This window comes from Ovis aries, chromosome 17 (assembly GCF_016772045.2).
Source record: "Ovis aries strain OAR_USU_Benz2616 breed Rambouillet chromosome 17, ARS-UI_Ramb_v3.0, whole genome shotgun sequence".
In the NCBI taxonomy this organism is placed as follows: Eukaryota; Metazoa; Chordata; class Mammalia; order Artiodactyla; family Bovidae; genus Ovis; species Ovis aries.
The window spans coordinates 18,216,909-18,244,874 of record NC_056070.1 but is presented as its reverse complement, the minus strand read 5'-3'; the positions used below and the strand labels follow the sequence as shown (position 1 = coordinate 18,244,874).

Below are 27,966 nucleotides of genomic sequence, written 5' to 3'. Positions count from 1 at the left end.
AGCTTAGCTTAAAACAGCAGCACTAGGGAACTGGTTATGAGACACTGGAGTAGACAAAGAAATTAACAACACTGCTCTAGATTTACTTTTAAAAAAACCAGCTAGAAAGAGTCCTCTCTGGGGGAAGGATGGAATAAATGCTTCTTTAAGTGAAAAAAGTAAAACATATTCATTGTAAAATGAACAAACAAACATAAAGCAAATCAAACACTACAAAGATGTGGAAAGCAGAAACCCCCCGGACTCTTCCTCAGTTCGGCATATATCATTTAAGACTTTTTTCCATTAATACATTATGCATTTTCCAACCTTGCGTGGTTGCTGTTTTAACAAAAATGGGATCATACCATACCCAATGTTCTTGACTTGTATTTTCTTAAAATTTCTTTGAACACTTGGCAGATATTTTAGTATGTTAAGAAGCTACAAAAAAATGGTTTGATGTATCTGGTACCAGCACTTGAGTCAAATAACTTGAAAACATGGAGAAAATTTAAAAATCAGTTTTAATGAGATTTCTTTCTTCCCATATACACACAGACCATTTTTTATCTGTTTTATCAAAGCTCTTGTACTTAACTTTCCAGTATTAAGTTAAATGAGAAAACCTAACTTACAAAGAAATGAAAAAATTTTATGGCTGTTTACCTAGGCAGATACATCTGTAATCTATTCAACTATTTTCACTGAAGAATTCTCTTTAGTATCTGAATACACAAAAGTGTTCTTAGGAGAGGAAACAGCTTTGGCTTTTCCTTCACATTTTGGGCTCTAGAAGGTTTGGGGGGCATAAGCTCTGCTCTCTCCAGCACCATGTTCCCTTCCTTCTGTCTGGTCCAGAACCTAGAGGGAAATTTTATTTTAAAACTTATTTATTTATTTTTTGGCCATGCTGGGTCTTGGTTGCGGCACATGGGCTCCTCAGTTGCAGAATGGGGGGTCTAGTTCCCTGACTCGGGACAAAATCTAGGAGCCCTGCATTGGGCAACCACTGGACAACCAGCGAAGACACAAGAAAGATACTTTAAATGAAGGGTAATTCTACTTTAAAGTCCTGTCTCTAACTAAATTAAATTGTGACTAAGTATTAAAACATTGTTATATGACAATACGTATTTTTTAAATGCTCTTTTTAAAAAAATTGAGATATCACCAGCATACAACATGATATTATCCAACCTCCTCCAGGATGTGACAAGCAAACTGCATGGAGCTCTGTCACGTTTCCATGTAATCCTGTTCTATCTTCAGAATTTCTTACCTTTTAATAGAAGATCTATGAGTCTGTAGCTTCTGATTGCTATAAAGTTTCAGGATAACAGTAGGATATGTGAAGAGCAATCAGTGAAATCGAGTTTTGCTCTGTAAAAATAAGCCCTGGGAAAACCCTGCTGGTCACTGTTAATTGATAATAGTAACATCAGTAATAAAATATAATAGTAAAAAATCATAACAATAATAATCCATCCTCGCTCTTGAGGGCATTGTGTTAAGTAAGTCAGACAAAGACAAATAGTCTATGTCCCCATTCATATGTGGAACCTAAAAAAGCTTAACTTGGGACTTCCCTGGCAGTCCGGGGGTTAGGACCCCTCACTTCCAATGCAGGGGGTGAGGGGTCAATCCCCGGTTGGGGAACTAGGATCCCACATGCCTTTTGGCATGGCCAAAAAATTTGAAATAAAAAATAAATAAAAACAGAAAAGTCTAACTCCTCGAAACACATTAGTAAAGAGTAGTGGACGCCAGGGCCTGGAGGGTGGGGAAGTGCGGATAGGTTGGTCAAGGGCACAAACCTCCAGTTATAAGAGGAGTAAGTTCTGAGTATATACAGCATAGTGGCTATAATTAACAATACTTTTATACTTGAAAGTTGCTAAGACAGTAGATCTTTTTTCTCGCCCATGCTGCATAGCTGTGGGCTCTCAGTTCCCTGACCAGGGATTGAACCTGCGCCTTGACAGTCAAAGTCTGGAATCTTAACCACTAGGCTACCAGGGATCCCCCAAAAGAGTTAGACCTTAAGCATTATCACCACACACACACACACAAAAGGCAATGATGTGGGGAAATGGAGGTGTTATCTGATTGTGTGGAAAAAAATGCAGACACAGAGTAAAGGCAAAAAGCAGGGAGCTTCTGGGTTGGTGAGCTTGTGAAGACGCTGGGAGAGTGCTGCCCTTGGAGGGGGTCTGGGAGCCCCATGCCTCTTCCTCTTACTTTGCTCAATGCATCTCTTCCCTCTGGCTGTGTCTGAGTTTGGTTGCTAAGTCGTGTCTGACTCTTTGCGACCCCATGGACTGTTGCCCGCCAGGCTCCTCTGTCCATGGAATTTTCCAGGCAAGAATATTGGAGTGGGTTGCCATTTCCTGCTCCAGGGGATCTTCCCGACCCAGGGACTGAACCCAGATCTCCTGCATTGCAGGTGGATTCTTTACTGACTGGCTACCAGGGAAACCCGTTATAAAGGGTTATATCCTAAACTGAGTTATATCCTTTTTTTAACAGACTGGTGATCTAGTTTTTAAAAAATTACTAGTAGAGCTCCTTCTAGGTACCCTCCTAAGGTCATTACAGGTTTTTTCACTCAGTCTTCACAACTAGGAGAAGCTGATAATAATTATCCCCATTTTTCAAATGAGGAAACAAGTTTAGGGAGGCCAACTCGCTAAGGCAGGGCTCTTCTGAGGTGATTCCTCAGGAAAATCTCCCGTCAATGTGCCCAGCTCCCAAGCTGTTTAAGCTCCTACAAGAAAGTAACTGAATTCACCCCAGGACTCCTTTGAATTTTCCACAATTAAAGCTAATGAGTAACCTCAAGTAAAATGAAGGTGTGAAACAAGGACTGTCAGGATCAGAGCTTTTTTTTTTTTCCCCTTGCCATGTGGGATCTTAGTTCCCTGACCAGGGATTGAACCTGGGCTCCCTGCAGTGGAAGTGCGAAGCCTTAACCACTGGTCTGCCAGGGAAGTTTGGAGCTATATCCTCGCTTCCTGTGAGAGGAAGGGAGCAGGTTCAGGGAGGAGAGGGGTGGCTTCAGAATTGAACTCACCTTGGCTTGACTCTCAGCTCGAGCTTCTACCAATGAGGTCACCTCGGGCAGGTCACTTCACCTCTCTGTGCTTTAGTTTCTTCACAAGTAAAAAAGGACTATGAAACCTACTTCACAGATTGTTGTGAAGGCTGTGCCCAGTGCTGAACAAATGGCAGGTATTCCAAGTTCTCCATCTCATTCCCTCTCCCTTTCTTCTCATACATCACAAAACACTTTGCCTCAGTCAGAACTGTTCCTTAGAATACAGATGAATGTATTTGTGGAGCCTGGTTCCAACAAAAGCATCATAGAAGGGACTTTCGCCTTGTGTGGGAGGTTGGGATACATGACTTCAGAAGTCTGTTCCAACTCCAGTTTCTCTGAAATGCAACCAAGTGCTTTCTGAAAACCAAACAAAAGAACTCCTCTGCGGACCTGTCACCTGGAAAATATCACCCTTCTCAGTGGCTCATCAGATGGGCAGCTTCTCTTAAGTTATCTGGTCAGTGATTAACTACAAGGAGCCCTCTTAGCCAGATTCATTAGGAACAAATCAGCATCAGAAAATGACTTGGGCAGAGGAGGATGAAGTCATGGAGTAACAAATAATACTTTGAAATCTAATTGGCAGGTCAGGAGGAAGCATTAGTAATGTTAAAAAAAAACTGAATGAATTCACTTATCTCTATTTCATAATCAGGCTAAAAACCACATGATGTCCTAATATCACACAGCCCAAAGCCACTCTACATTGAAATATCTTTTTCTTGTTACTGTTCTAAGATTTCAAGAAGTTCTGCTAAATTGTCTTTACATCCACAAATCTTGGTTGAGATGAGAACAATTGGGACATTAAGATGTCCCAGAATCTGGGATTATTACTGTATAAAAATCAGAGATGTGTATATTGAAGCATTTTGCATACTAAACATTTTGTAATCCCCTATAGAACTCCAGCGAATTACTGGTGCCAGAGAGACTCCAGAACCACACCAACAAAGCCTCAAGATTCCTTTCTCCTCACCACATATATACCTTTGTGTCAGGACCAGAGCAGATGTTGCTGCTGCTGCTAAGTCGCTTCAGTCGTGTCCGACTCTGTGTGACCCGACGGACAGCAGCTCACCAGGCTCCCCCATCCCTGGGATTCTCCAGGCAAGAACACTGGTGTGGGTTGCCATTTCCTTCTCCAATGCATTAAAGTGAAAAGTGAAAGTGAAGTCGTTTAGGGAGTCCCAATTACCTAATCTTAGGACAATCCTCTTCTTTCCATTAGAAAGGGGGGAAAATGGGGAACTGCTTGGTAGCCCAGTGGTTTAGGACTTGGTGCTTTCATGGTGGGGCTTGAGTTTAATCCCTGGTCAGGGAACTAAGATTCTGCAAGTAGCATGATGTGGCACCCCCCCAAAAAAAAAAAAAAGGCTGGGGCAGGGGTGGGGGCGGGAGGGGCAGACTGGAAAACAACAGCTGCTTGAAAAGACAGTTTAAAAAATCAGGTCAGTTTTCTCATTCATTCCTCATTTGTGGGATAAACTATCTGGTTGGTCAGACTTTAGGTTTCTGACATAATAAGCCAGATTTAACTTAAGAAAAGACAGGTCAACTGTTTGTCAAGATCTCAAAACTGGCGACAATTCTGAAGCCTCTGAAGCTAAGATAGCAGTAAAAATGTACATGTTGGCTATTTATACTGATTCAGATAGCTAGTTTCTGGTGTCTCAGATGGTAAAGAATCTGCCTGCAATGTAGTAGACCTGGGTTCAATCCCTGGGTTGGGAAGATTCCCTGGAAAAGGGAATGGTAACCCACTCCAGTATTCTTGCCTGTGAATTCCCATGGGCAGAGGAGCCTGGCAGGCTACAGTCCACAGGATCAACATGACTGAAGCAACTGAGGATATTCACTTTTTACATTTCTGTATTTCTTGAAGTTCTTTTTTCCACCTAGTATTTGCTATCTATGTAATTTAAAATCAAAATAAAATATTCTGCTTCTATTCTTCCAGGCCATCTTTCCTGGCAATCTGCATATTTAAAATTCTTATTCAGATTTATCATATTCTGTGTAACGGGAAAAACTGATTCCAGACCTTTCTTGGTATAAGTTTTTATTTGTTTGAAACCGTCTCATAAATCATACACCCAGTCTACGGCACAGATTGTGGTGATGGTTTCATGAATGCAGACTATGCCAAATTCAAGTTGTGTACGTTAAACATGTACAGATTTTTGTATATGAATCATGCCTCAAGTTAAAAAAAAATCATACACCCAGGTTCAGGTTTTATATAAGATTAAAAATGCATCAAGCTAACTCTTCAGTCACTACCCTGGAATTTTCCAAACACAGGCTCCTGTAACTGCAAACAAAGCCTTTGATGGGGACATAAGCTAGTACTACAGGTTTGCACAACTTTAAAAGACTTTATCAGAAACCTTTTGTTTCCTCAGTGGTTCTTTCCAAACCTTAATTTCACCCTTTTTGGAGGAATTTTTCCAGACTAACGCCTCCTGACTGCTAGTAAAAAACCTTGAATGCCCACTTTATTTTACTCAATACATCAGATCCCCCAAAATTGGAAGCAGTAATAGGGAGAGTAATTAATAAAGCAATGTAAACTAAGGTGCTGCTCCAGGTAGAAACTGACTTCTTTATGACCACTTCCGGCACCTCTCCATTAGATCTAATAGATTACATAGCATTTTATTTCAGTCATAAGACTCACTAATTTTTCCACAAATTCTTTTTTAATTTTAGTTTTAAGTGGAGAATAATTACTCTATTATTACAGTATTGGGATGGTATCCGCCATACATTAACATGAATCAGTCATAGGCATACATACGCCCCTCCAGCCCGTCTCCTAAAGCACCCTCCCCCCTCTCTCCCCATCGCCCGCTCCAAGTCATCACGTTGCACCAGCTTTCAGTTCCCTGGATCATACAGCAAATTCCCCTTGAGTGTCCACTTCACATACGGTAACGTATGTTGCAGGGCTACTCTCTCAAGTCACCCCACCTTTTCCCTCCCCCACCGTGACCATATATCTGTTCTTTCACAAATCCTTCTAATAGATGTCTCCTAATATGATCGTTATTGGGCTTAAGAAAGAAGGTTGATTATGATCTTTTGAGAACCTGTCACCACACGACTTCATCCCATGTCACAAAGGCAGTGAGACTGACCTTCTCCCCTCAAGGGATTACCTGCCACGTGCACAGGGCTAACAAGGGTGAGCTTTCCAGGTCCTTGCTAATACCATCATTCTTTGAGTCTCCCATTGGACCTAAGTCTCTTCAGGTGTTTGAGTGGTAGGTATAAAAATCAGTGAATTTGTGCCCCCAAAAGAAAAAAAGAAAAAAGTGAATTTCTTTCTATTCCTGAGATAGTTACTGACCTAATGCTTCAGCCTTACCTGGTGCTCCAGTTTGCCCTGGTCTGGACCCATAGGCAGATCGCTGCATTAGTAAGGCACACTGGAGGAACTGCATGAAGCTGGTCAGAGCTGGACGTGACTAGCTTGACAGAAGGAGGGATGCATCTGGAAGTCTCAAGGTCCCACTCAGCACCCCAGGCCTCATTCCTGGCACACTGGTTGGGAAACTTAGCCTAACTCTTGAGTACAGAGCAAGCCCATGTGCTCAGTCACTCTGTCATGTCAGACTCTTTGTGACCCCACAGACTCTAGCCCATCAAGCTCTTCTGTCCATGGAATTCTCCAGGCAAAAATACTGAAGCAGGTTGCCATTGTCAAGTAGATCCCCTGGGATCAAACCTAAGTCTCCTGTGCTGGCAGGTGGATTCCTTACCACTGAGCCACCTGGGAAGCCCAAAGCAAGCCCACAACCAACACTAAATTTAACCAAACCTGCTGGACTGTTTTCCCAGAGTCAATCAATTAATTAGGTATGACCTTTAAAGTAAGAGATTTAAAGCATTCTTTAAATACTTGTGTGTGTGTGTCTATGTGTGTGAGAATTCTACCCTCTTTTTCATCTCCTATGCTCATTCAGCAAGAACTTTTTTCCTAGTATCAAATTAAGAGAAAGTGCTATTAAGCATGGAAGATGAAACAGACACAGATTTTGCCCTCAAGGAAGCCTCACTTCTGTAGGGGAAATAAGACTCATTTTGGGCTGCGCTTGTTGCTTGTGGGATCTCAGTCCCTAACCAGGGATTGAACCTGCACCCCGTGCACTGGAAGTGAGGAGTCTTAACCCCTGGACTGCCAGAGAAGTCCGTGGAAATAAGACATTCATATAAATATATATTTGTTGAATGAATAAAAGTATAACTGCATGAGGTAAACAGTGACACTTTCCAAAAAAGAGTTATAAATAAACTCTGTGGAAACAAGGCAGGAAAAATCTCCTTCTGGATGGCTTAAAGGGGTTGTGAGAGAGAAAAGCACTGATACCAAATCCAGTAAGAGGCCACTACAGGCTTTGGGTATCCACCAGGGCAGAAAAAAGGAAGGAGAATACTGATGAACATGAATAGTTTGGAAGCCAGTTTCTGCTAAAATGAGGTTGAGTGTGGGGCTGGGGACAATGGGAAAGAGAAGGTTGGAGTTAAAAGTTTACAAAAGTTCTCTGAGGCTTTTATTGCTTTCCTCACCCCTCCTTATTTGAGATAATTGAGAGCCTGAGGACGTATTAATATTTTTTTTAAAAAGCAACTCACTCCACCTACAGAAAAGGGATGGGATGCTGCTGGGTCACAAGCCAGTGTCTATGATCACCCTTCAGCTATCAGCTTAGACAATTTCTCTCCTGAAGGAATTTCAAGGTTTGTGGAAGCTTCAGCTTATTACCAATGTCAAGAATTTAGCAAGCGGTGCTATGTCTGATACTGAGCAGGACCCTGTGGGGCTCCTGGGCGGAAGACCTTTCTGTGCTCCCATTTCTTTGATTACGGGCAATAACCTTCATTCAGCCTCCATGACCTCCCCTGAGTTTCAAGGGGCAGATTCAAGCAGTTGTTAATTAGGGAAGGGAGGGGATGCAAGACCAGGGAGAAACAGTCCAGAGCAGCCTTGGGGCAAAGTCCTATTTTCCCATCAACAGATACAGGTGACAGACAATATCTTTGAGCCATTCTGCAGATACTGAAACCCCCTCCAGGTGGGAGAAGTTAGCAATTAATGACAATATGCTGCCCACAAGCAATGTAGACCCCAGACCAGTTGGACCTGAAGGTTGACCATATGGACTCCTACTTATCTCACTGCCAACCCATCGGAAGAATATCTATGAGTTGGTCACTCCCTATTTGAACAATTAAGATAAAACTTGTCACTGTCTTCCCCAAGCTGGGACACTTGGTTTTGAGGGCATTAGCCCACTGTGTTCCCCTCTGTCTGGCAAAGCAATAAAGCTACTCTTTTCTAGTTCACCCAAAATTCTGTCTCCAAGATTTGATTTAGCACTGGTGTACAAAGCTGAGCTTTCAGGGTCTTGTCCCACAGAATTCTATAATCTGCTTTAGCTAAATCCACTTCTGGGGTCTTCCCTGGAAGTCCAGTGGTTAGGACTCTGAGCTTCCACTCGGGGGGACGTGGGTTGGATCCCTGTTCAGGGAACTAAGATCCCACATGCAGCCAAAAAAAAATCCATTTATGTATTACTCAGTCAAGTGGTATGAAAAGAGCCGGTTCTTCCGTGCCTCTGAATTCCTCTAATTGCTGGAGAAATTCACCCAGCCACTCCTCATTTCTGAAGATGACATGGCTTAAAAGTCACTACTGGCAAGCTGGGCCTGTGTAACCCATCTCTTTTGAAAGAGACTAGTCCTAGCTATTCCCACCTGTCTCAAGAGGGTGAAGAGCTTCTGCCTCATGGTGTTCTCATACAGGAGGTGAAAGCAAAGTGAAAGAATCCTGCTGAGAAAAATATTTTAACTAGAGGGAGAACATAGGAAACACTATTACAACGTCAGCATTAAGGTATCACACACAGTGTCTAGTCACCCCAAAGACAAGCGTTTACAACATTGGGCCTGGAGCTGGCCCTGCCTACGTTCACGCGTCTTACTGCGTGAACCGTAATGACGGGGCTTTGAGGACCTCTGCTAAATATTCTCTTGACTAATCTCAGGAGGAGAGAGAATACGCTGAGAAAATGATGAAGCTGCAGGAGCAATGGGGTGGCTGAAGCTTCTTTCAGGAAATCAAGAAACTGGACCATGATATCTGAGAATGGGCTGAATGTAACAGAGTTAAGTGTGCACTGCACTCGAAAAAGAGCGTGGGTCAGTCACTACTGGGATGGCACACACTGGTCCCTGACGAAGAACGATCCCCACTTGTGTAACTTTATGGAGACGCATTACCTGAACAAACAGGTGAAATCCATCAAAGACCCACCAACCTGTTTAAGATGAGGGCCCCTGAATCTGGCACGGCAGAGGGTGTCTTTGACAAGTGCACCCTCGGAGGTGAGATGGCAGAGCTGAGTCTCAGGCCATAGCCATGGTGAGGGGGTAACCAAGCAGGACCCTATGGGATCTTCGCGGGACAGACCCCTCCCCCATATCCTCTGCGGTAGCTCCCCTCTGAAGTACCTGGATAAACAGTACTGATGCACATTTTCCAAGTTGACTTACAGATGCTAAATCCCTCACCAAATGGAAGAAATGGACCCCGTGATGACCATGAGTGAGTAGCCCCCAGACTTACTGGTGCCTCTGGGTTGGTAAAGCTAACCCCCGTGACACCGCCCGTTATCTCACCGTCAATCAGAGAATTGTACACAAGCTCATTACATATCCTGGGATGCCCCGGCCTTACCTTGTCTTTAAAAACGCTTTCCTGAAACCCGTGCCGGAGTGTAACAGGCAGCACTAGGTGCCCTGGCCTGCTTGCTTGGTGCCCTGCACAAAACACTTTCCTTCTCCACCCCCCGGTGTCAGCAGACTGGCTTCACTGTGTGCAGGCCACTTGAGTTCTGTAACAGGGGCTGAATTCCCTGGGCCCCAAAGCAGTACATGCATGTTGGGCTTACCCTGACCTTTTCTATACATTGTACTAAAATACTGAAATCCTCTCATTCATATCATTCTTCCAAATAGTTTGGTACCTACCTCCTACCCCCAAAATGAAACAAAACCAAACCGTGAGTGCTACCTGCCATCAAAGAAGAAGAACTTGCCCCGTCCATTCTTTTCTCCGTGAATGAAGTTGCCCTCGAATCTGTCCGTGGAGGAGTAGGTGACTGTGCAGAAGCCGTGAGGCAATCCATCGTCGTCCAGGTGCCCTGGGAAAGGGAAACACGAGGCAAACCTTAACATCTTCCATGCTCCCCCACCCTCAGGTCTGTGCTTAGACGCTGCCAGCAAGTGCCCTGAGCAGCCTGGGGGTCCCTTCCTTGCTCAGGGAAAGGCGAATGCCAAGCTTTCTCAGCCTGTATCAGCACCATCAATTCCAGTCAGATACTCTTTCAAAAGGACGGGTCCACGATAGAGCACCTTAGACACATGTAAGAATAAGAACCCAAACCACACTCATATTTTACTAGGGACTGAAAGCTATTCTCAATAATAACATCTGCAGTGTGAGTTTCAGTTGATTCAGTACCAAACCGCATGGTACTCCTCAGGTTTGGAATTAATGCCCCTGAATGGCCATGATTAACCGAAATGTGGTTGAGAGGGCACATGTGTGATGTGATTCTAGAACCAAGCACAATACACTTTTATACATCATTATATGGCTATGGTTTTTCCAGTGGTCATGTATGGATGTGGCAGTTGGACCATAAAGAAAGCTGAGCGTAGACGAATTGATGCTTTTGAGCTGTGGAAAAGACTCTTGAGAGTCCCTTGGACTGCAATGAGATCCAACCAGTCTATCCTAAGGGAGATCAGTCCTGGGTGTTCATTGGAAGGACTGATGTTGAAGCTGAAACTCCGATACTCTGGCTACCTGATGTGAAGAGCTGACTCACTGGAGAAGACCCTGATGCTGGGAGGGATTGGGGGCAGGAGGAGAAGGGGAAGACAGAGGATGAGATGGCTGGATGGCATCACCGACTCAGTAGACATGGGTTTGGGTGGACTCCAGGAGTTGGTGATGGACAGGGAGGCCTGGCGTGCTGCAGTTCATGGGGTCACAAAGAGTCAGACATGACTGAGTGACTGAACTGAACTGATACGGTCTGATGTGGAGCTCTGCTGGCCAAGCACCCTCTGAAAACCCCCCTGTTCTTTGTTATCTTCTGACAACAAGAGCTCGACCCACCTAGTCTCTACAACTGCCCTAACGTCAGCACCTCATTGTACAAACAGACAAACTCAGAGTCCTTCTAAGCTTGAACTTAAGCTTAACATTGAACTTACTGCTTTACCTTATAAAAATCTTTCAGCTTTCAATGTTCAGTAATAACCTTGTCATATACCTTCTGCCCATTGGGTTCAGAGGGTTTGTCCTTTAAAGGTAGCCAGAAGTATCCACATGACCATTTAGGCAGTGATTTTGAACATCAGTAGCCATGATTACACTGTGATCTTTAAATTGCTGGTTCTTCTCGTGTCACCAACTGGTATATTTTAACATTTATGTTTCCAGTCAACATTTAGGTTTCTTATTATTATCCACATATTTCACAAAACCCAGGAGTCACCTCCTTGGTGTCTCCCCAGTCATTTTGCTGAGCTAATTTTGCAGAGGTGGGTTGAAAATAAAGGCAGCAGTTAATCTGCTGACTTTTTCCTGGGTTAATGACCTGAGTCATGGATGAAAAGGTATAAAATAATGAAATACTGTGCAATGCAAGGACATTAAACACATAAATATGGCTTCCAGATGGCTCACAGACATTAAAAAAAAAAAAGGAACACAGACCATAACACCACAATGAATGCTTTACTCTCCTAAAATAATTTCTTTTAAAGTGATAAAAGAATATCATCCCTTAGAAGGGATAGTAAGCAAGCACTCTTATGAAGAACAGAAAAACCTGTTTATTTGTATTATTGATTACATAAACATAAAATACAAATGAACAAAGATGGTTTTATTACTATATCTCATTCTGTATAGAATGAATTACCTAGAATATATCACAAGAAAACATGGCTATTTAAATAAATCACAATCAATAAGGATCCTTTTCTCTTAACACATTTTTTTCCTTCACCAAGGGCCAGGAGGTTAATGATTAGGAGGGAACCAGGCCACATTTGCTTCCTTGCTCAAAAACTGTATGTGACATGATTCAATGACACTTGAATCATATGATATAATTTGGACAATTATTTTCTAAATATCTACTGATGACATTTTTCTCATTGAAATAAATTAAATCTTTTTCTTTTTTCATAAAAAACCCACTCAGTGTGTAGTTAAAAGCTTTTTTTAATGAAATGTTGCTCAGATCAAATTAAATTTAGCTGTTAGCATTCCTACGAATGTAGCACCCCACTTTTGATTTAGGTATAACTATCAGAATAACCATTTTAGCCTTATATTGAAGTACCTACTAATTTGTTGAAAATGCTTTCTCCATATAAAACAGGTCACATATTTCAGACATTATAAAACTAATGTTTGATGAAATTAGTGACTCTGCCTCGTTTTTTTTTTTTTTTTTTAATATATTTAAAAAATTTATTTGGCCATGCTGTCTTAGCTGTAGCATGTGGGATCTAGTAATAGTTTCCTGACCAAGGATCAAAACTGGGCCCCTTGTGTTGGGAACACAGAGTCACTGGACCACTGTGGAAGTCCCTATTCTACTTTGGATCAAGAGAAGCATTATGATAAACATGAACACTAAGGGGAAAAAAAACCGCAGTGTAAATTCATTTCCACTTTTCCTCAGTTGCAATGGTCCTGTCCTATTTCTGAGCAAAACATTGCAGGTGCACCCTCAGCAGTGGCATTTAGATATTAGAGAAAATTGGAAGCATCACAGAACACAATAAAAACACCTGAGGGACAGTCCTGAATCCTACTGAGATGAAAGCGGTAACATCAACCACGCTCCCTGAAGGATGCTTGCCTCTGTGCAGGCCAGTGGAGAGAAGTCCCATCGCCTTCTTAGTCTCTAGGGAGAAAGGAACAGAGGGGCTGCTGAATGATGGCCATTTTTCTGATGATACCACGTGTCTAGGAAGAAGGCTGGGATGGGTGACCCTTTATTGCCTTTCCAAAGCTGTTCAGGTTGCGTGCTCGTGCTGCAAGAAATCTCTGAAATCGCCTTCTATCAGATCACAGCAGGGTCCCGTGGTTGGCTTGTCTGTTCTCTTCTCATCCTTCCAAAAGCAGGACGATGTGATCAATGACCAGGATGTGATCAATGACCAGGATCAATGAAAAGGAGCTAAAAGTTAATACGGCTTATGATCATTCAAGACTTCCATCCTGAATATTTAATAGCCTGGGGTGGTGTTTCTGGCAGCAGAACTTTATGTTTAAAACAACACCCACAACCAAAACAATAACAGTTAAGAGACTTTCCAAGAAAAGAAATGTCAGGAAGAGAAGAGGCTGGGTTGCTATGACCTCACATCTCCTACCAACTAGTGCTACAGGAGCTTCTGGTACAACTCTTGTTCCAAAGCCATTTGGACAATTAGATCATGTACTATTTATCTTGCCAGTAAGTCAATTTAACGGAGAGGGAGACTGAAACACAGAGATGAAAAAAACATCTGTATACCTACTATGCATCAGGCACTGAGTTATGTAATTTCCTATTATCAAAATTAAACCTCACAACCATCCCTTGAATTCCAGTCTTACAGATGAGAAAGTCATCTTATTGCCCAAGAAGCACATTAACAGCTACCCTGAAGGAGCTAATGGATGCTAAGAACTCCTTCCCCCACTCCTTCAATCCTGGGATAAGAGCAAACTGGCAGGATATCCTTTCCTGCCAATGGCAGAAGTGGTGACCTCTAAAGAGAGGTGATCTCACGTCCCAGGCAGAGAAATGGAAGAGGCCTTCAGAGTTAAGAGAGTTCTCACAGCACCAGCATAGCCTGATGGCAAATGCCTGTCTCGTCCACGTGTCACCCAACGCAAAGAGCAACACTAGTCCTGCCTGCTCGGATCGGGGTCAGCCTGTGCAATGCGCCAAGTCAGCCGACAGCCTTCCAGGCCAGTTCCCACTCAACAGAGGTTGAGGGCCAGACCCAAACAAGGAAAACCCGCTTGAACGGCAGCTGTGTGTTGCGAGAGCAGCCCCAGCTCTTGTGTTGTATATCTGTCTGCAGCACGGTGTTCAAATATTGACAGAAGTTAGAGAAAGGGGAAAAAAAGGAACCGTCTCACAAATCTACTTTTTCACTTTGCTCTCAAGATCATTATCTACTGAACAGACAGAAGTTCAATTTTTTTTTCCCCTCGGGTTCCTTCAGAGTTTTTTTCCTGAACCTGATGAGAGCGAGGGCTGTATTTTATGCAGTGATGGTTCCTCTCAGCAGAGGAAATTCCCTCTGGATCAGACACTGTGCTGCTTACAGCCGCAGGCTTTCTCACAGGAGATCTGAGTGTGTATGTGTGTGTGTGTGTGAGCGAGAGAGAGAAAGAGAGAGTGTGTGTGTGTTCCTCTCAGAACCAAAGACCCTTACATGCATTGTTGGTTTTGTAGAACAGAATTATTTTTAAAAAGGTAATAATCATTAAAAAGGCAAACTTATTCTGTTTAGTGCAAGAATGTGCCTTCATGATGAAGCACTTATGCTTGTGGTTAAAAACACAATTTGATTTTTGAAAGTCATCCTTTGCAAAAGCTCAGGTATTAGTTGTGAGGGTCATAGTTTTAATGTGAGGCCCACATACAAAGGGTGTTACCAGAACACCTCGCCTGTATTCTTCCCAAGTTCAAAGCATCAGCAGTCTTGTTAGAGACAGGTAGGATAAGTGATTAGAAGGACAGTTAAAAATACTCTTAATATTTGAGAGAGCAGCATGGAAGCATGGGACTTCCCATGGTGGCTCAGACGGTAAAGAATCCACCAGCAATGTGGAAGACCTGGGTTCAATCCCTGGATCGGGAAGATCCCCTGAAAGAGGGCATGGCAACCCACTGCAATATTCTTGCCTGGAGAATTCCATGGCAGGCTACAAGTTCATGGGGTCGAAAACAATCAGACCCGACTGAGTGACTAAGCACACACACAGCATGGGAGCATATACATTAACATATGTAAGACAGAGAGCAAATAGAAATTCGCTGTATGACTCAGGGAACTCAAACCTGGGCTCTGTCATGACCTAGAGGGGTGCGAAAGGGTGGGAGGTGGGGGGGGAGGTTTAAGACGGAAGGGATACGTGTACACCTATGGCTAATTCATTTTGATGTATGGCAGAAATCAAACCAATATTGTAAGGCAATCATCAATCAATTAAAAATAAATATATTTTAAGGGGGAAAAAATCCTCTTACTATTTGAGGGGACTGGGGCAGTGAGACACGGAGATTCTTGTTTTCATTCTGGCTTCTTCGTTCTAGTGATGCTGCTCTTTCCCCTCTTTTGCTTCCTCCATGTCGCCTTTATGCTTCCAGGCCTGTCTGATTTTTCCTGCCCTCATAACTGCTACTTCAAAGAGCCTTCTAGATGATCGCTTCACCTGCTCCCCACTGCCTGTTCATCCTCCCAGAGCAGAGCGCCCATGCTTCCACTCTGAGCTTTAAAGAGCCTCTAGGACAGTTCACGGTCTGGGCCTGTGACAAGACTCCGTTCCTGTGTTACCCTCCACTTTTCTCCTCCTCGACTCTCTGTTACAGTAGAAGCCAGTGGTTGTCTCTGAATGTGCCTGCAATAATTCCACTCTCCCCCTCTCTTTTTTCTTTTCCTTTTTTGTTTTGGTGCACCTGGGTTAACATTTGATTAGCTGAAATTCCTTGATGATACTAATGAATCATACATAAGTCCCCTTCTTTGCAGGATGATACTAGTCTTATTGAATTTTGCCAACCTAATTAGAGAAAACCTTTATCTCAGCATTTGCATTTGTATTTATTTAGTGAAGTTGTTTCTTTTCAAATGCTTGTTGGTCATTTGTTTTCTTTTTCCCTGTGAATTGTTGTTTTGTTCCACACCTCTTTTTTCTCACAAAGTGCCTCTTTTAACTGGACTTAATTCCACACCAGCTCTTGGGGAATTCCTTCCCCAGCTACTTCCATAAGCTGCATGCAATTCCCACTTGCTCTCAACCACCATCACTCATCTGATTAGATATGATATATTTATTTCAAATTACATTAGGGACCACCTTATATTCATCTTTGTGTCTACTGGCAGGCAACGAAATAGATGTAATAAAAAAAAAATTCTATTCCCAAAGCTAAACATCACCCTTCGCTGAACCAATGAGTCTCAAAGAAAAAAAACCACAGCAAGGGGACTTCCTTGGCCGTCCAGTGGTTGAGACTCTGCGCTTCCAATGCCAAGGGCATGGATTCGATCCCTTGTAGGAACTAAGATCCCGCATGCTGTGCAGTGCAGCGAAGAAAACCTTTAAAATAATAATAATATAAAAGAATAAAACCCACAGCGGGAGTTCAGGTGATGTTTGCAGGCCTGCTGAGGCCCAGGGCAGCCTTCCCATGGAAGCACAGCCAACATCATAAACAGAAACTCCCTCCCCTCCACCCACCTGCCCTCAGGGATTCCTCCACCAGAGCTTAGAACTCCAGCTAAGCTGCAGTTCCACCCTAACAGAGAGGCAACTAAAAGATACGACGATCAACACTCAAACTTCAGTCCTGAAGAGACCAGTTTCTTCCCCAGAGTAAATTTCCAAGGAGGAAGAAAAAGGATGTCGCTGGCAGAGGCTATAAGTTGAATTCTCTTTCCCCAAATATATTTTTTTCTGAAAGTCACTGAACTCTTTCAGAACCAGTCTCTAAAGAGTGACACTGATAAAGAAGGACACTGACACAACCTTTAACTGTTGCTTTCAAACTCAGCTACCAACTGTTTCCTATATGTGACTGGCTCATTAAGAAATAAAAAATAAGAAGGGTGGAGGAAGACTATCTGGAGAAGCGAATGGCAATCCACTCTGGTATTCTTGCCTGGAGAATTCCATGGACAGAGGAGCCTGGCAGGCTACAGTCCGTGGGGTTGCCAAGAGTCAGACATGACTGAGCAATTCACACACACACACAGGGAGACAATGTAGTATGGTGGAGCAGGGTTCTGGGGTCCCAGCCTGTCCCCTGCATGGCTGAGGGTCCTTGGATCAGTTCTTAACTCCTCTAAGCCTCAGTTTCCTCCTCTGTAAAATTAGGACAGTATGAGTACCCACATCATGAGACTGAACGCATAATGTGTGTGTGAAACACTTAGCACAGAGCCTGCACATGGTAAGAACTAAATAATTAGAGCAAGAATGATAGCTAAGACAATGAAATTACAGAGAACACATGCTCTATATATGGACAGAGGTAGGTTAGCTGGTTCTTCAACACCAAGATGCTCAGACTAGCCTTTTACCAGTCCCCTGTGCGTGCGTTAGATCTTGACACTATTACAGACAGCACTTTAAAAGGCCAGGAATGGCTGGAAAAAAGCCTACTTATACACATGCATGCTCTAGACACTGTGTGAGTCGGAGCCTTGTGCGCCTCTAAGGACTTAAAGACTCTGCGTTACTTTGTTTACTGTTGGTATTACTGAGTAACCATGTGTCCTGGATTGCTCCAGACATTCAAGGTTTAAGCCAGTTGTGCCAGCATAAGTATTAAATAGTGACCCTTCTCAAGTATATTCTGACTTTGGATATAATGTCTATTAACATACCCCCACATTCTATATAACAGAAACTTCCTTGCTTATATAAAGAAGTTTCTCTGCTTCCACCCATTGAGCAAACTCAAAAGCATCGATGTATTTCTAAAGTGGCTTGTTCACATTCTGCAAGGAGCCTGGGACTGTGGACAACTGAGTCTTAGGTTTCCAAACAGCTTCAAAGGGTAAGGTAGTTTAACCTTGGGAGCACTACCTGTGATCAAGGGTTTGCATTATTTTTACGAGTCTAAGTAAACTTTGAAGAATGAGAGCAAGTCCTAACAATATGAGAGTAGCATTTTTCAATTATCTTTCATAACATGAAGGCATAGGTAGTCAATAATTTAAAGAAGATTACCAATCAACGTCTTTGGGCCCCAGGAAGTTCCAGCATTGGCTTTACTTAGAGAGAAATAGTTCAGGGCATTGTGAATTTAAAACAAAACCAACACTCTCTGAAGCACGATAAAGAAAGAAGTTTCAACACTTACATGAAGACAACTTTTAGAGAATTCAAAAATATTATCCAACTTAGTCTCTCCCTAAGACCTTGGGAGCATTGCAAACGGAGTCAATTATGTTGATATAAAAATTGATTTTTTTTCCTCTCAAAGTAGCAGTAACTGCATTCTCATGAGTCTGTAAGCCTTGTCACTTTGTTTTTCTTTACCATTTCTAAGAACTTGTTTATACAAATTAGATAGAAAGCAGATTCAACCAAAAGCTAAAAAATGTTTACTTAGCTGTTTGGTTAAAATATTCTGGAATAATACCACGCAACACTGCAAAACATCACGACGTACCGTCCAGGGTAGAATCATAGAAATAAATAACGCTAACGTGTATTTTCCAGTATTCACTGTTACAAAATCATAACGTCTCAGGATACAAACAACTAGATTGTATAACGTCCCCACCTCGTTTTTTTAGAACTAGCCAAAAAAAAAAAAAAGAAAAAAGAGGTGGAGAAACTCAGCAAAACAAAGTGGCGAGAAAAGTCGGGGGAGGGGCGCTGGAAGCGAAGGGGCGGAGAAACACGACACAGAGGCGGTGATATCACCCACAGCCAACTGCATGGAATTCAGAAAGTTAAGTGTCACCCAGCAATTTGGGTCCGGGCTTGCGGGGCGCCTGCACAGTGTGGCGGCGGCGGCAGCCGCCGGGGAAGCAGGAAGGGGGAGGGGCGGTGTGGCCGAGTGCGCTCCGGGGCAGCGGAGGCCAGGTCGGCGTGCGTTCAAGCCCCGGGTCCGGAGCCTTGTCCCCGGCCCTGCAATGATTTCATCTTTTCGGAGGAGCGACCGCCCGAGCCGCGGCTGCCACGTGCCTGGTCCAGCCCTGTGCGCTGCGCCGGGGGACGGACCCGGACGCGACCGCGGTCACCGCGGATCGCAGCGGCAAGCCGAACGAAAGGGCTGGCGCCGGGAGAGGGGCTCAGGATTGCTCCGCCGAGATCGCCAGCGGCGGCGGGGGAGGGGGCCCGGGGGGGTCTGTCCTCCTGCGCACCTCCATCCCCCATCCCCGAAAAGGGGAAGGCCGGAGTGCCGGGCAGGTTTTGTAACTCCGAGGGCGGATGCAGGCGGTGGCCGGGCAGGATGGAGCAGCCGTGCCCCTCTCCCGACCCCCCGGGGACCCCGGCCCCGCTGAGCCCGGTTCCCGGCCTGCGCCCCGCCGCTCAGTGCGCGTCGCCGGTGGCGTGGCCGTGGCCGTCCGGCCCCTGCGCGAACCCGGCCACCCGCGTAGGGGACGGTGGCGGCCGCTGGGGGCCCGCAGCCGCGCCGGTCGCAGCCCGCCACTCCTTCCGCGTCCCGTGCCCCCTCCGGCGCCTCCTCCCGGGGCCCCGCAGAGATGCTTGTACCTTCCACCGCCTCCTCCACCATCTCATCGTCGCTATCCATGGCGGCTGGGGACCCTGCCCAGCTCGGGGCCGCGCGGCTGCCTCGCGTCCCTCCGGGTGCTCGCGGCGGCTGAGCGAGCGCTGGGGCTGAACCCTGCGAGTTTGGAGGAGGAGGAAGAGGAGGAGCAGTCGGGGCTGGCTCGCACTGCCTCCCCCTACAGCCCTTTCAATTCCTTGGCCTTAAGCTGCTCCGTCGGCAGCCGTCCCTCCTCCCCTTCGCCCACTGGCCCCCTTGCCTCCCAGGCTCCGGGGTGCCGCGGTGGCCGCCGCCGCCGCCGCTGCAACTTTCTCCTGTAATACCCCCTCTTTGTTATCGAGCAGCTGATCCGCTGACATCACCCAGCGCCGGTGCGCTCCCTCCCTCGCTGATTGACAGTTCCCTGTCCCTTCCCAGAAGTAAGGCTCCTTAAAACGAAAGGCGCTCCCGGTCCGCGCTGGCTCTGCGCCCCACCCCTCCAGTCCCCCGGCCCATTACGGGTTTAGCTTTTGCTTCTGCGAGGTTGGGTGCGCTCCGAGCGCTCTCCTCGCGGCGCTTGGGACCTCCGGGTAGCCACCCTTGGGGGTGGGGAGGGCTCAGAATGCTCGACCTCCAACTATGCCAGGGACCCCTTGGAAGTCCGCGTTCAGTGCTCGCCAGCCGTAGCAGCCCTCCCCTCCCCGCCCCGGCTCCTCCGGACAGCCTCCAAAGAGCCGGGCAAGCTCAGGCAGCGTTCCTGATACTCCAGCGCCTCAACTTCCTCTCGCCCTCGCCCCCACTTCATCCCGTTTGCCACCCGGAGCTGCACGAGTGCGGCACGCACGGGAGCGCAGGTGTCCCCGCGTTGCAGCATCACATCCGCGAGCAGGTTTCCCAGGCGCCAGGGGGTGACATCCAGCCCGGATGCCGCCGGACTGCGGCTCCCACCCTAGCGCGCTGCGTCCCCACCCTCCTCGGGACCATCAGGCGTCTCGTCTCGAGTGATTCAGAGCTTCAGCAAATCCAAATGGCAGCGGGCTCTTTATCAGGCAGGAAATAAGCCGCGCGGAAGGCCTGGCAGGTCCCTCCTCGCGGTGGTGGTAACGGAAAAGGAGCCACCGAGTGGAGCTCCCGAGGAAGGACCCTCCGTCTGGCGCGCCTCCCCCTGTCGCCTCCCGCCCAGTACGTGTGATGTCCCCAGCCGTCTCTTGGTTTCTCCAAGTGCCAGCCCTTCACAGATTCCTGCTCTTGAAGTGTAGAACATCACGGGGCCCCCGCTTCCCGGCCCCGCCACTTAGTGTCATTACGGCGTTGCCTCTTACAGGTGGCGGTAAAGGGCGGCTGTAAATAGCTGGTTAAATGGATGCAAATGTACACAATGTACCGTGGAATTACCGGGTGCCGCTCTGGGCATCTGCCAAGAACAGCTACTGCACGCAGCGGGCGAGGGCGGGGAGCGGAGAGGAGGGAGCAGAGAAAGTTGTTCTGTTTTGTTTTCTGAACCACGAATGAGACTTTGCGGATTTCGGAGTACTTCCAGTACCCGGGAGACCACGTCTTGTTTTGGGGCTTTGTGCTTAAATGCCAGGTATATATATATTTTTTAATCGAGTACTGTGTTTCTTCTTAAACTCAGTTTTTATTCGGTGAAAAAGAGCACAATGTTAGGGACATTTGTCTCAGCACTGCCAGAAATTTCAGTCTGTTTTGGCTGAGAAAGAGAGGGAAGGCCCCTGAGCCAGGGGTTAAGAAGGTTGTGTCCTGGTGATGCTCACCTGCAGAAGGGCTTGGGCAAGCCACCTTTTCACAGCTTGAATTCCTCCCCTAGGAGATAAGAGGCTTAGGCTACACTGGTATCAGGTCTGCCAGCTCAGGCTAGACTGATCAGAGGTCCTTCAGCCTAGTCTATACTTTTCTAAAGTCTTCTGGCTTAAATATAACCTTCTTAAAGTCCTCCAGGGCAGACACCTGGGCTCCAAAGCTACACAAAGAACCAGTTTCTGCAGTGGAAGATGAAAGAGCCACTTTGGATTACACCATTTTCAGACATGAACTGCAGAAATAGGATTTTATTTCTGATATTAAAAAAATAAAACCATCAGGTACTGAGCTTGGTCAAGCACTAGTTTTGAGTTGTATGATTATTTTTTTTCTTATTTTCCCTTTTAAAACATGTCATCTCCTCTCTTACATATTAAACACTGATGCACAAAAACACACAGATACTCATCTTCTTCAGTTTCCAGTTTATTTTCCGGGGGTGTTGGGGGGAAAGATGCTGAAAGCTAAAAGAAACACAAATAATTTATTTATTTAGTCAAAGGGGGTTGAAACAGGGGCATAGTAGGTTAAAAGAAATCTTCCCTCAAAACACACAGGGCGAGTCAACTGAGACCCAAGTTCCAGGTGGGTGGTGGGGGGTGTGGTGGGGGGAGGGGAAGGAATCATGTTGCAAGTGTCCACAGCTTGAGGCTTATAAGGAGGATGTCTAACTGCCCCTTGGTGCTGGGAGGTTTTCCCAACTCCCATCACTTCAGCAGACCTCCTCTGGATGTAAGGGGGGTGGGAGTGGGGGGGAAGCAACCAGGGTCTTCCTGCTAAAACCTCCCTCAGGTTTGCACAGGAGGCAGGCAGCACCCAGGGCCCAGTCCCAAGCCCTCCCTGCCCCACTCCTGCCTACTGGCTCTGGGCCCAAAGTTTAGGCAAAATGTTTTGATGACTCCCCTAAGAGCCATTTGCATTTTAACACCTCGTTCCGTGTGTTTTCAATCCCCTTCTCTAGACTGACTGATTCTTCTTTCTAGCCTCAGAACCCAGCACAGTGCCCAGTACAGAAGGGAGGTTAAGCCTTGTCCGTGATGGTTGTGCAAAGAGGAATAGTCTGCTTTATACAAACAGCGCTGAGCCTTTCTCATAAACTGGATCCTCTTCCTGTGTTTGCTAAAATGCTGTGTTCTTAGTTCGAGTTTGAAGAGCATTTTTGAGTTGTTCTACTTTCCCACATCTACTGGCCCCAGATCTGCTTCCATTGCATTCTTTCCCACAGTTTTCTTCATTGAGAGCTCATTTCATAAACCCTCTTTCCACTTGGCTTCCCGCCAGCCTCCTCTGCCATACTCTGTCCCCACCAATGTGGTCATGGGCTAGAAAATCAATCATTGAGCTCTTAATCACAGTGCTGGGCGGCAGCAGCAGCAGCCAGGCTCAGTGCCTCACTCAGCAGATCCCAACGCGCCAGAACAAGCCCGACCGGGGAGGAATGGCTGGCTCAGAACAACCATCGACCAGGCCTGGGGGTTGGGTTGGGGACTTGCTCCCATGCTCACACCAAGGAATGACTTTTCTACGCTACTCTGCCTTGTTCCTAGGCATCCAAGGATAAATCCCTCTCTTCCCACTCAGCTTGAGAAACAGAAGTCCCTCTTCCACTGCAGCAAACAGTCAAAATACTGAGTTATTTTATTCATTTTCCCACCCATGCCTTTCCCCAGAGAAGGCTGGTGCTTTCTTACAAGACTGATATAACTTTTGCAATAAATATATTTTCACAGGCATCATGTATTTTATGCATCTTCCTACACTGAGGGGGAACTTTTCTGTCAGTTTACCGCTGTGTGTGCCGGCTAATAGGGAAAAAGCCTAGTGGATGTGGGACTCGAGTGGAGTTCATTAGCCTGGCTGTCTCTGAGCCCTCGTCTTGTCCCGCTGATCCGGGCTGGAGGGGCGCAGGCGGTCTTCAGGGTCTCCAAGCTCCTAGGGGGCGGAGCCTCCCCAGGTGTCCCGGCGGGTCTATGACCGGTGTGCATGCTCTGCTTTGATCTTTTGCTTGCACTGCTGGCAGGGAGACACAGCAGAGTGAGTGAAGGAACTCTGAGGTAATCATCAAGTCTTGTCTTGGCACTGCTCACCCCTTAATAAGACTTTTTTCCCCACCAAATCTGCCACTGTACTTGAGTTTTCACCCCATTTGTTTTGGTTCCTCCAAGGGCTAGCCATGCAGCTGCTCAGTTAAACCCTCTGGACCTTGGTTTTCCCATCTGTAAAGGAGGAGGTTGGTCATCCATCAAAATCCTAAACTTAAACCTTCTCTGTCCACCTTTCCTGGGGAAAAGTTAAATAGAGCGTGAAGAGCTCCAGGGACACACACAGAAAAAGAAAAGAGAAGAAGCATGGCGGGGGGCTAAACTTGGCAAATGGAATCTTCAAGGCCCCTGGTCATCTATACTGAATGGTACAGAGATCTGGGGGTCATGGACTTGATCTGATTCTGAAAAGAGAAGCAGAGGCCTCTGCGGAGAGCTAAGGTTCTTGGCTTCTGAATCACTGAGTTGCTAATCAAGTGGCTAACTGTGTTAGTGACAACTGCAGAAGCTGGAGGGAGGGGCAGAAAGCAGCCCTGGGGGAAGGGTGTGGGGGAGGAGACGTGGATGAAAGGGAAGCTTTTACAGCTTGTGGAGCTCAGTGAAGAGCAACTGGGAACATCAAGGGCACCAAAATAAAGGTCCGGGAGCAAAGGAAGAGATGGAGAAAATTCATTCTGCTGGAAATAGACATGACTGCAGTCGTGAGGAGGACTCACAGATTCAGGGTGACCTGATTTGATCACTGCAACAGGAAGTGCAGGGGAGAGAGGGCAGGATAACCTGACCCGAGGAAGTGAATTAAATAATGGAGAAGACATCATTGTTGCCATGGCATTTAAATATCTCGCACCACATTAAGCTTCTTTTTCTCTCTTTGGCTTGATTCTTGTTCTTGCAACATGTTAATGTCATTGCAGTATATACGGTAAACTAAATTTAGACCTTTTGGAGCATGGAGGAAGGGAAGATGAAGCCCAGGTCTCCCTGTCTGGGTCCACTCTGAGCACATGGTCTTCCTCTGCCGTGTGCCTAGTTCTTTTGGTCTTTGCATTATGGGTTATGAAAACCTTTGTCAGTCTTGGGTTCTGTGAAGCTACTGAATGACATAATTAAAAAAAAAAATTGGAAACGATTTCAAAGAGGTGACTGCTTTAGAAAAATCAATAAGGTGCAGGAATTTGAAAAATAACGACCATCAAAACTAAATGGGTTTTCTTAAGTATCATGTTATTGTGTTGCTTTTTAAAAAATATTTTAGTGGGCTGCAGTTAAGGTTATTGGGTCCCATAATCAGTCATGTGCAAATGCCAACATTGCTGGGCGTGGGTACCTTGTGTATCTTTTAACATTACTGTCCACAGAGTGAATGGAAGGGCATTTCCAGTTGTCTTATTTACCACAAACGTAACAACATTCATCAAGGCCCAGATGCTGAAATTCCTCAAATAAGCTCACATTAAACAGACCCCCAGAGACTGATGTACATACCTGAATTATGAGCAACAGACCAGAATACTCACGCTGCCGTGGCAAGCACAGTCTCTATAAATAAAGATACTTGAGAAGACAAATTCTATCCAGATGTTTGGTTAAATGGGATTGAGAATAAATGAAATTAGTTGTATGGTCACAGAGAAATACCCCTGACACAAGTCCCTGAAAGACTGAGGCAGCCCACCCACCCCACCCATACTTGCTAGATGGGCCTGCCAGCTTCTGAGAGTTTAGCCTTCCTTTCCATATGCATGTGTCTCTTCAAACCAGTTTCTCCCACACAACATCCTATATGGCCAACTAGGTGGAGTTACACTTTTAAAGTTATAATCACATTCCGTGTTTCAGTTCAGTTCAGTTCAGTCACTCTGTTGTGTCTGACTCTTTGCGACCCCATGAATCACAGCACACCAGGCCTCCCTGTCCATCACCAACTCCCACAGTTCACTCAAACTCATATCCATCGAGTTGGTGATGCCATCAAGCCATTTCATCCTCTGTTGTCCCCTTCTCCTCCTGCCCCCAGTCCCTCCCAGCATCAGGGTCTTTTCCAATGAGTCAACTCTTCGCATGAGGTGGCCAAAGTACTGGAATTTCAGCTTTAGCATCAGTTTTTCCAAGGAACACCCAGGACTGATCTCCTTTAGGATGGACTGGTTGGATCTCCTTGCAGTCCAAGGGACTTTTAAGAGTCTTCGCCAATACTACAGTTCAAAAGCATCAATTCTTTGGCACTCAGCTTTCTTCACAGTCCAGCTCTCACATCCATACATGACCACAGGAAAAACCATAGCCTTGACTAGACGGACCTTTTTTGGCAAAGTAATGTCTCTGCTTTTTAATATGCTATCTAGGTTGGTCATAACTTTCCTTCCAAGGAGTAAGTGTCTTTTAATTTCATGGCTGCAGAAACCATCTGCAGTGATTTTGGAGCCCCGCAAAATAAGGTCTGACACTATTTCCACTGTTTTCCCCTCTATTTCCCATGAAGTGATGGGACCGGATGCCATGATCTTCGTTTTATGAATGTTGAGCTTTAAGCCAACTTTCCCACTCTCCTCTTTCATCAAGAGGCTTTTTAGTTCCTCTTCACTTTCTGCCATAAGGGTGGTGTCATCTGCATATCTGAGGTGATTGATATTTCTGCCAGCAATCTTGATTCCAGATTGTGCTTCTTCTAGCCCAGTGTTTCTCATGATGTACTCTGCATAGAAGTTAAATAAGCAGGATGATAATATACAGCCTTGACGTACTCCTTTTCCTATTTGGAACCAGTCTGTTGTTCCATGTCCAGTTCTAACTGTTGCTTCCTGACCTGCATACAGGTTTCTTAAGAGGCAGGTCAGGTGGTCTGGTAGTCCCATCTCCTTCAGAATTTTCCACAGTTTATTGTGATCCACACAGTCAAAGGCTTTGGCATAGTCAAGAAAGCAGAAAGAGATGTTTTTCTGGAACTCTTGCTTTTCCATGATCCAGCAGATGTTGCCAATTTGATCTCTGGTTCCTCTGCCTTTTTTAAAACCAGCTTGAACATCTGGAAGTTCACGGTTCACGTATTGCTAAAGCCTGGCTTAGAGAATTTTGAGCATTACTTTACTAGCGTGTGAGATGAGTGCAATTGTGCAGTAGTTTGAGCATTCTTTGGCATTGCCTTTCTTTGGGATTGGAATGAAAACTGACCTTTTCCAGTCCTGTGGCCACTGCTGAGTTTTGCAAATTTGCTGGCATACTGAGTGCAGCACTTTCACAGCATCATCTTTCAGGATTTGAAATAGCTCCACTGGAATTCCATCACCTCCACTAGCTTTATTCATAGTGATGCTTTCTAAGGCCCACTTGAGTTCACATTCCAGGATGTCTGGCTCTAGGTGAGTGATCATACCATTGTGATTATCTTGGTCGTGAAGATCTTTTTTTGTACAGTTCTTCTGTGTATTCTTGCCACGTCTTCTTAATATCTTCTGCTTCTGTTAGATCCATACCATTTCTGTCCTTTATCGAACCCGTCTTTGCATGAAATGTTCCCTTGGTATCTCTAATTTTCTTGAAGAGCTCTCTAGTCTTTCCCATTCTGTTGTTTTCCTCTATTTCTTTGCACTGATCACTGAGGAAGGCTTTCTTATCTCTCCTTGCTATTCTTTGAACTCTGCATTCAGATGCTTTTATCTTTCCTTTTCTCCTTTGCTTTTCACTTCTCTTCTTTTCACAGTTATTTGTAAGGCCTCCCAGACAGCCATTTTGCTTTTTTGCATTTCTTTTCCATGGGGATGGTCTTGATCCCTGTCTCCTGTACAATGTCACGAACCTCATTCCATAGTTCATCAGGCACTCTGTCTATCAGATCTAGTCCCTTATATCTATTTCTCACTTTCTCTGTATAATCATAAGGGATTTGATTTAGGTCATACCTGAATGGTCTAGTGGTTTTCCCTACTTTCTTCAATTTAAGTCTGAATTTGGCAATAAGGAGTTCATGATCTGAGCCACAGTCAGCTCCCAGTCTTGTTTTTGCTGACTGTATAGAGCTTCTCCATCTTTGGCTGCAAAGAATATAATCAATGTGATTTCACTGTTGACCATCTGGTGATGTCCATGTGTAGAGTCTTCTCCTGTGTTGTTGAAAGAGGGTGTTTGCTATGACCAGTGCATTCTCTTGGCAAAACTCTATTAGCCTTTGCCCTGCTTCATTCCGCATTCTAAGGCCAAATTTGCCTGTTACTCCCGGTGTTTTTTGACTTCCTACTTTTGCATTCCAGTCCCCTATAATGAAAAGGACATCTTTTTTGGGTGTTAGTTCTAAAAAGTCTTGCAGGTCTTCATAGAACCATTCAACTTCAGCTTCTTCAGCATTACTGGTTGGGGCATAGACTTGGATTACTGTGATATTGAATGGTTTGCCTTGGAAACGAACAGAGATCATTCTGTTGTTTTTGAGATTGCATCCAAGTGCTGCATTTCGGACTCTTTTGTCTAGGAATCAGCGAAC

General features: G+C 45.3%; 1 protein-coding gene across 1 annotated transcript in view; it reads right to left on the bottom strand.

Moving 5' to 3' along the window:
- The window catches only part of SETD7 (SET domain containing 7, histone lysine methyltransferase), a 50,490-nt gene extending 30,719 nt beyond the window's left edge, over window positions 1-19,771 (bottom strand). The window contains exons 1-2 of the mRNA XM_027956265.2: window positions 19,629-19,771; window positions 10,158-10,287 (exon numbers count right to left, since the gene is read on the bottom strand). Coding sequence (XP_027812066.2) covers window positions 10,158-10,287; window positions 19,629-19,668 — 170 coding nt within the window. The 5' untranslated portion in view covers window positions 19,669-19,771. The remainder of the gene's footprint in view (window positions 1-10,157; window positions 10,288-19,628) is intronic.
- Between the last annotated feature and the right edge of the window lie 8,195 nt (window positions 19,772-27,966).